The 8,524-nt window shown below is 53.5% G+C and overlaps 1 protein-coding gene across 1 annotated transcript; it reads left to right on the plus strand.

The window, feature by feature from the left end:
- Positions 1 to 6,167: 6,167 nt before the first annotated feature.
- LOC123117551 (mannan endo-1,4-beta-mannosidase 3) lies at positions 6,168 to 7,975 on the plus strand. Its single transcript, XM_044538283.1, has 3 exons — positions 6,168 to 6,627; positions 6,751 to 6,963; positions 7,085 to 7,975. Exons 1-3 carry the CDS (start codon positions 6,283 to 6,285, stop codon positions 7,943 to 7,945), a joined length of 1,419 nt encoding a protein of 472 aa, XP_044394218.1. The 5' UTR covers positions 6,168 to 6,282; the 3' UTR covers positions 7,946 to 7,975.
- Positions 7,976 to 8,524: the final 549 nt, after the last annotated feature.

Here is an 8,524-nt window from a genome sequence, read left to right on the forward strand (position 1 = left end):
CAAGAGGGATATGCCTGGGGCTTGCTTGTCAGCAGCTGTCTGCAGTCACTAAGTTGTCTCCCTAGTCCACCGGGACTCGATGGGGACGCAGGCGTGGACGCTTCATCGCTAGACCGTCGTGACTTGGTGGCTGATGTCAGGCTAGGAGTGGAAGGAGGCGCCCTCCGCTACCCCCCCCCCCCTGCTTGTTTAGCATGATGTGATGTAGACGGTTGCCGGTGTCTTCGAGACATGGATGCTGGGGCGACGGACCGGGTGATAGTGCCTATGGTTGGCTCTGAGGGCGAACATCATAACTGCAGTGGTCTCTATGTCCATTATTTATGTGGGCGGCAAGGTGTGTAGCGGAGGGTGGTCGGGCTCGTTCTCTTCCGTTGACACGACGATATCGAGATCTAGATCTAGAGGATTGTACTCATCGCGGTCGTACTGAGTGCCTCGTGATGGAACATGCGAGCTACCGAGCGAAAGCTTCACGCTTTGGGCGCGACGGGTGCCCGTGGGTACCTCTATCCTCTTGAGGATGTCGTTGTGGTTCTCCTCTCCGAGCCAGGGTTTCGGGTGAAAACTCATGTCTGTTTCGGACTCAGCAGCAGCGACACTTAGGGTCGTTTCCCCTTCCTGAGGGATTTATTGGGGAGCTTAGGTGTTCTAGGGCGTGACTAGGTGTTGTCTTCAAGCCTTCATGTTCTCTATCTCTCAACAACGTAGCCATTTTGTTTTTCACCTTTGGCATTTTTTGATGGGATATATGTTGTCTGGTTATGAACCATGAATGATTTTACAAAATGCTATTCGGTTTCACCGATCTGATGTTGACCATGTTTTAATTTGCTCAGTTTTGTAGCACAACTGTTGAATTAGGGGGACCCACCTACTCCCACGACCTAAGTGGCGACCAATCTTGCCTCCTCTCTGATGTTGGGTTGTTGGGTTGCAGGCCTCCTTTGCCTTTGTCTATCGCTCTGATGACCGGAATTGGCGGGTACCCTTGGTCTCCGCTCCGATAGAGGTACAGTCGAATAAAGTTAGATTTTCTTCGATCGACGATGGCGAGATGATGGCGGTGTCGTCAGTATGAAATAAGGTCTTCCCGTCTTGTTCTCGTTTTGGTGGTGTGGGTGTATACAGACACGAGGCCCGTGGAGGATGCGGTGCTCGGCGATGGTGGCACTTCATCATTAAGACGGAGTTCTCATACCGTCCTTGCCTCCGCGTCACTCCTAGCTTGGCCTTGTTAGACGTCCCCAATCTTCGCTGCCACTCGACATGTCGTCCTGTCTCCGCCTTAGAGTAACTCCAATAGCTCCCATATCCATAAGAAAACTATTGTTTACAGGAAGTTCGGGTGAAAATAGCCCTCCAAAAGCCCCGTAAACCCAGATTTTTTTATGGGATCTCATATAATTGCCCCCAACTCCCCACCCTCACGCCGTTGTCGCCGAGTCACGTCACCACCAGTACCGCCGACCACCGCCGCCGCGTCACCACCAGCACCGCATGAAGTTTCACACCGCGACGCCAGGAAAGGAGCTCCCTCATGTGCCCCGCCCCGGCCACACCGCTCGCCGCCCATCGGCGAGCCTCCCCACCGTTGCGCTTCCTCTTCCTCCTTCGGCCACCGCCATGCCATCACTAGCACCGCCAACCACAGCCGCTTTGGCGAGTTCCGGCAACGTGCCATTCATATAGACGTGTTTTAGAATGTAGATTCATTTATTTTGCTCCGTATCTAATCCACATTAGAATCTGTAAGAAACTTACATTAAGAAACGGAGGGAGTACTAGACAACTTGTCATAAATTATATGATCATCCCATAAATGACCTTTAGGGAAGGTCTTTGGAAAAGCTATTGGAGCTGGTCTGCTTCGCTTAAAATCATCTCTTCCCCCTCTCCGGCAATTGACCAACAGCATGTCAGTGCACTTTATAAGTCGGCCACGCGCGCGTGTATTTACGTCAAGGTCGATCGGCGCTGTCTCTGGTCGGCCGACGGACGAGCCACTGCGGCATATGTAGCGCTCTTCCTATACCGCCATGTGGCGACGGGCCACCACAAATGGAAATGGTGGTGCACAACTGATCTCTCCCTCTCCGTCGACAGTTTTTACGGTCATGCGACGGTGCTGCCCAGATATGTCTGGTGCATGGGATGGATCTACCCCAAGGCGAAAATCTTTTTTTTTTTGGCATGGTCCCGGGGCGAAAATGTGGAGTAGAACAATTGCTTCTTTCTTCCCTTCCCATATGTGGGCCCCGTGAAACTTCTATGTGCAGCTACGCGTCAAACGGGAGACGCGACGAGGCCTTCGATGAGACCAACGGAACCTCGAGCCACATTACTGATTACTATATATGTATCACATCCTATAATGCAACACACCAGTCACGTCATGGTCATGGACACATGGAGAGCGAGCGACAATGGCCACGTAACTTGGAGAAAAGTCCACATTTCAACCCTCAACTAACCACGACGTTTGATTGTCAACCCTCAACTCTAAAACCGGTCGGATTTCAACCCTGAACTTGTCACACTGTCCATTTTACCCCCCTTGACTCGGTTTGAGGCTAGTCAAGTGGTTTTGACCCGGTCAAAGCTGACTGGGCAGCCCAATCAGCATGCCATGTGTAAATCTAAAAAATGGATGATTTTCTCAATCTATAAATCCATTAAAGTTGAAAATTTCCCAGGTATCTAAACATCATATGAGTGTTGTTGTGTAAAAATTTCAGAATTTTCTGGGCACTTTTTTTTCGGTTCAAAATTTTGACCGAATAGTGGCTGAATTTGAAAAATTGATGGTTCTCTCAATCTATAAATCCATTTAAGTTGAAAATTTCCCAGCTATCTAAACATCATATGAGTGTTGTTGTGTAAAAATTTCAGAATTTTCTGGGCACTTTTTTTCGGTTCAAAATTTTGACTGAATAGTGGCTGAATTTGAAAATTTGATGGTTCTCTCAATCTATAAATCCATTTAAGTTGAAAATTTCCCAGCTATCTGAACATTATATGAGTGGTGTTGTGTAAAACTTTCAGAATTTTCTGGGCACTTTTTTTTCGGTTCAAAATTTGGGCAGCATTTGGGCAGCATTTTGGTACCATTTGGTAGCATTTGGTCATCATACGGAAAAGATGATTGCAAACACACATAGATGTCTCAAATAGAAAACATAGATGTCTCACACACAATACATAGATGAGGTCTCACACACAACACATAGATGTCTCACACAATACATAATGCATTTCTGGCAAGCAGCGATGTTGCTAGCTGATTCATGATTGAAATCCAAGCAGCCTTCGAAACCCCGTATACTTGTTTGTGTGCTTGACAACTCTGCTGCTAGCTCTAGCGCTAGAATTGCCGGTAGATACATTAACATTGACATTGGAGCTTCTTTGCACATTAATTGTATTTCCGGAGAAATTGTTGGACCTGCTGCTGCTTCCAGTTGGCGCCCTTCTCTTTGGGTTAGGTGCAGCCACTTCCTCAGTGGCCTTCCTTTTGCTCTGCCTAGTGCTGCTCTGGCGTGAAGGCTACAAGAAACATGGCAAATGTTAGTTATATATACATGATAGTGTAATCAGGTTTGCTCATGCATATTTCCTGGATAGTGTACCATATCTGGCCCTTGACTAGCACATGGTGCTTCACTACTTGTTGCAGTTTGGCTTGCAGCAGACTGTTTGGAAGCAGCTGATGGTGCTTTACTTCTAGCAGGACCTTGGCCTTGCTCAGGAGTTGGTGTATTTGAACTCCCTGTGCCATTTCTTGCTTTGCATGATGTCCTGTTGTGCCCATGTAGCTTGCACATGCTGCATCTTATCTTTGTACCTCTCTTAGAAACCCTAGTGGCACACCTTGGCTTCTCTTGTTGCTCTCTGGTCCTTTGCTTTTTCTTCCTACCGGGCATCATAATCTCCCCTGGTGGATTAGGTCTTGGCCTCTCAGACACAGGCCATGCAGGTCTGCCTTCCACAGGTTGAAGGCAAAAAGCATAAGTTTTCTTGAATGCTTCTATGCTATAGCACTTGTCAATGTAATCATCTATGTTGTTGGTTTTGAAAAAAATGCATGATATAGCATGAGGGCATGGAGATGAGAAATCCAGAGGATCCATTCAATCTACAAGAGATGAGAAAACAGAATAAGAAATCATTACTACGGTTTCAGCAACAGAGAAAGGGGGAAAATCACTATTAACAAGGGGTGCAAGGGCAGGACCAGCAGCAGCAGCTAGCCCAAGCTAGCAGCTTGCCGGCGGTGGCAGCACCAACAACTCGCCCAAGCTAGCAGCAGCAGCTCGCCGGCGGCTAGGGTTAGCAGCAGCAACTAAAATCTAAGGGAAACAGAGGGAGGAAGGGAGGGAAGAGAGGGCAAACCTGCGGTGGAGGTGGGGGTGGTGGCCACGGCCGGCGGCGTTCCAGGCCGCGGTGGAGGTGGTGGCCGCGGCCGGCAGCGTTCCAGGCCGCGGTGGAGGTGGTGGCCGCGGGCGGCGGCGTCCCAGGCCGCGGTGGAGGTGGTGGCCGCGGGCGGCGACATCCCAGGCAGCGGTGGAGGTGCTGGCCCCGGGCGGCGGCGTCCTAGGCGGCGGTGGCGGCGTGCCCGGTTACCGGTCGCCGGCGAGGAGGTCATGACTGCGGGCGGCGGCGACCAACGCGGCGGCATGTCGATTTGGATCGGGGTGAGACTGAACAAACGAGAGAGAGATGGGGATAAGGTTGGACCTGTGTGCGTGGCATGCTGACTGGGCTGCCCAGTAAGCTTTGACCGGGTCAAAACCACTTCACTAGCCTCAAACCGAGTCAAGGGGGGTAAAGTGGACAGTGTGACAAGTTCAGGGTTGAAATCCGACCGATTTTAGAGTTGAGGGTTGACAACAAACGCCGTGGTTAGTTGAGGGTTGAAATATGGACTTTTCTCCGTAACTTGCCGTTGCGGATGTGCACGTACGATCTGAGGTGCACTGCACTGCACATTGTAGGCACCTCTTGGGCCTTCCTACGGGATCCCTAGCTTAAGAGCATCTCCAACGGCCGCACAAAAATTTCGCGCCCAATAAATAGTATAGCGCGTCACTGTAGCACTTTTAAAGCGTCGGGACCAACTTTGCTTTAGCAGGTGCCTAAAAACGCGCGCCCAAAAAGTAGACAGTGCAAATTGTGAAGCGCGCGTAATCCGGCGCCCCAAATATGCTGCGCGCGATAGCGTTTTTCAGCGCGCGCGCAAAAACATTTAGCGCTACAGCTTCTGCTGGAGCTGTCCGGCGCCAAAAAACAAACTTTTAGCATGCGAAGCTCTTTTTAAGCGCCTGTTGAAGATGCTCTAAGGTAGCTATCCTTCTCGAGAAGGAAAGCCCCTAACACCAGCATGCAAAACATCAGATAATTAAACCTGTATGTCGTCGAATGCTTGAGACTCCTGGACTCCTGGTCACTCGCTGTACTCTGTAGCGTAGCTCTAATGCGCAGGCCACGCGCCGACGCCCGTACGTTGTTGACGTCGAGTCGACAGCCGACACCGCCGCGCGCCGCCGGCCTCTGCCGTCGTGGCTCATCTCCCACGCGCCGCCTAGATCGTTGCCGACGTAAACGCATACGCGCGGTATACGTACGTACGTCTCTGCTCTTCTGCTCGCTTTACGTCGACAATTTTTACAGTTACGTGACGGTAGTAGCTACCCTGTTCGTTCGGCACGGAATCTTGACCGTTGATCCAGGCCGGCCGGCCGACCACGGACCAGGTGCCGATTTTATAACGTGACGGGACTCCCTAGCTAAGCTAGCCACCAAGAGAGCCGCCGGCTCGTTGCGGTGGAGCGCAGCGTTTGGAAATCCAACTTCCCCTTCTCTGGGAGGTGGGGCCCACGGCCGCTACGCCTACCGCCTACACGTCAAATGGCAGACGCTCCAGCTCGGCCGCCGGCGTCAGCGTGTCTCTAACACGAAGCTCGATTCGAAGACAACAATGGCCTGATTACACTCAACACAAAGCTATTCAAACACAGCAGTCGCTCTCGTGGATCGATCGACGTGTTTGTCCACGTACGTAGAGAGTGATGAGGTGCCGATCGGCGTGTTCCAGGCGTGAGCTCTGCTAGCTCTGCCGTATATTACTACGCGCGCGCGCGCCGGCCGAGCAGCGGCAGCACCAATTAAGTTCGCGCCAAATTAGGCAAGCTAGCGAGCACTGCACGTACGCGTGGGCGCGCTCTGTCTGCTGCCAAAAGGCGTGCAAACCAAAGCTTGATTAGTAGCGCGCGGAGGCCGGCGATGAGGCCACGGCCGCCGGCTATCGTGATCAGCCTCCTCCTCCTCCTACTACTCGCGGTGCCGAGGCATGGCGCCGCGGCCGGATGGGGCGACGGCGGCATGGTGCGGACGGACGGCACGCGCTTCGTGGCGGGGGACGGCGACCGGACGGTCTACCTCAGCGGGTTCAACGCGTACTGGCTCATGGAGATGGCGTCCGACCCGTCGCGGAGGGGCGGGGTGGTGTCGGCGTTCCGGCAGGCGGCGGCGCACGGCCTCAACCTCGCGCGCACCTGGGCCTTCAGCGACGGCGGGCGGTCCCCGCTGCAGTCCTCGCCGGGCGTCTACCACGAGGACATGTTCCAGGTAAGGCCGGTGACCTCCGTCGACCAGCCTTGCTCGATGCCGACGTTACGTGCCGACAAAGAAAGCTAGCTTAGCTTGCTCAGTGCAGAATGACAGCTTGTGTGGTTTGGTTTTGGCATGCAGGGTCTGGACTTCGTCATCGCCGAGGCGAGGCGGCACGGGATATACCTCCTCCTCTGCCTCACCAACAACTTCGACGACTTCGGCGGCAAGCGGCAGTACGTACAGTGGGCGAGGGAGGACGTCGCCGCCGGCGCCGCCGCCCACAACCTCACCTCCGCCGACGACTTCTTCAACAACACCCTCATCAAGTCCTACTACAAGAACCACGTCAAGGTAATCATCAATTCATTCATCGCCACACGTGCCATATACATACGTGTCAATGACTACGTTGTCACGTTCATGATCTAAACCCAAATGATATGATGTCTCTCTTCCTCTACGTGTGATGCAGACGGTGCTGACGAGGGTGAACACGGTGACCGGCGTGGCGTACAGGGACGACCCGGCCATCTTCGGGTGGGAGCTGATGAACGAGCCCCGGTGCGGCGCCGAGCCCACGGGCGCCCTGGTGCAGGCGTGGGTGGAGGAGATGGCGCCGTACCTGAAGACCATCGACGCAGCCCACCTGGTCACGGCGGGGCTGGAGGGCTTCTACGGCGACGGCGCGCACGAGAGCAAGGACCTCAACCCGTGGGGCATCTACTACGGCACCAACTTCGTGGCCACGCACCAGGCCGCCGGGATCGACTTCGCCACCATCCACCTCTACCCGGACGTCTGGCTCTGGGGCTCCACCGCCGACCAGCAGGCGCGCTTCTTCCGCAACTGGACGGCGTCCCACGTCCGCGACACCGAGCGCCACCTCCGCAAGCCGCTCCTCGTCACCGAGTACGGTAAGTTCCTCTGGGAGGAGGGCGGCGAGAACGCCACGTCCGCCACGCAGAGGAGGGATGGGTTTCTCGGCATGGTGCTCGACGCCATCTACGAGTCGGCGTCGCGGGGCGGGCCGCTCGTCGGCGGCGCCTTCTGGCAGCTGCTACTCGACGGCGACGGCATGGACGCGCTCAAGGACGGGTACCAGATTGTGCTCCCCGAGGACGCCCGCGCCGCCAGCATCATCAGCGATCACTCCGAGAAGATGGCCGAGCTCAGCAAGCAGGACGCCGCGGAGGCCGGTCGCCGGTGGAGTAGGAAGATCGGCAGTTTTGTCAGCTGGGATGGTACTCATCCTTACGTCCAAAAATTCTTGATTCGTTTCGTCTCTCTGTTCAGATCAGTTTCTTCACTGTTTGGTCCCATTGTAGCTACCTAGGCTGGACTGTAGTAGAGAAATGTTCAGATACCTCCCACTGAGTGTAGCAATTTTGACTTGTTCGACGGTGCTGTCTGAGAAGTTTTAATTAGCTGACTCGAGAGTTGTAAATGGAAAGTAGAACTCGGCGTGAGTGATCCGAGTACACAATTTCCTTGCACAAGGATCGAACATCCTATACATAGGCCATACTGTTTGGCTCAAACCCGAGCAGGGCCATCTCTGAATTTCAATCGGCTAGTTTTGTGAGGTGACCACCAACTTTCTTCACTTGTCCGACGCAACCAAATGTGTGCAAGTGCTCAACACTTGGTTTCACCTTGTACATCGCCTCATAGGGTGCGATACCACGAACACCCTTAATTCGTCGGTGCACGATTCAGGAGGTAAACTGCAGTGAACACTGCTTCACCCAAAACAGTCGAGGCAGCCCCTTGCTCTTCACTAGACCACCTGCCATGCCAACCACAGTCTGATTTAAGTAGAGCATGAAAGGTTATGTGTCCAAACGAGCATGCCATAACCACACTGGTTCAGACTGTTCAATGTTCAGTATGTACAGTGTGTTCGATGCCCTTC

This window comes from Triticum aestivum, chromosome 5B (genome assembly GCF_018294505.1).
Source record: "Triticum aestivum cultivar Chinese Spring chromosome 5B, IWGSC CS RefSeq v2.1, whole genome shotgun sequence".
NCBI lineage: Eukaryota > Viridiplantae > Streptophyta > Magnoliopsida > Poales > Poaceae > Triticum > Triticum aestivum.

What these genes read in the sequence shown, in the direction of transcription:
- LOC123117551 (XM_044538283.1), top strand. Translation starts at nt 6,283, where the DNA reads ATGAGGCCACGGCCGCCGGCTATCGTGATCAGCCTCCTCCTCCTCCTA. An exon ending in ACCACGAGGACATGTTCCAG is followed by an intron (nt 6,628 to 6,750) that starts GTAAGGCCGGTG and finishes TTTGGCATGCAG; the next exon opens with GGTCTGGACTTCGTCATCGC. An exon ending in ACTACAAGAACCACGTCAAG is followed by an intron (nt 6,964 to 7,084) that starts GTAATCATCAAT and finishes CGTGTGATGCAG; the next exon opens with ACGGTGCTGACGAGGGTGAA.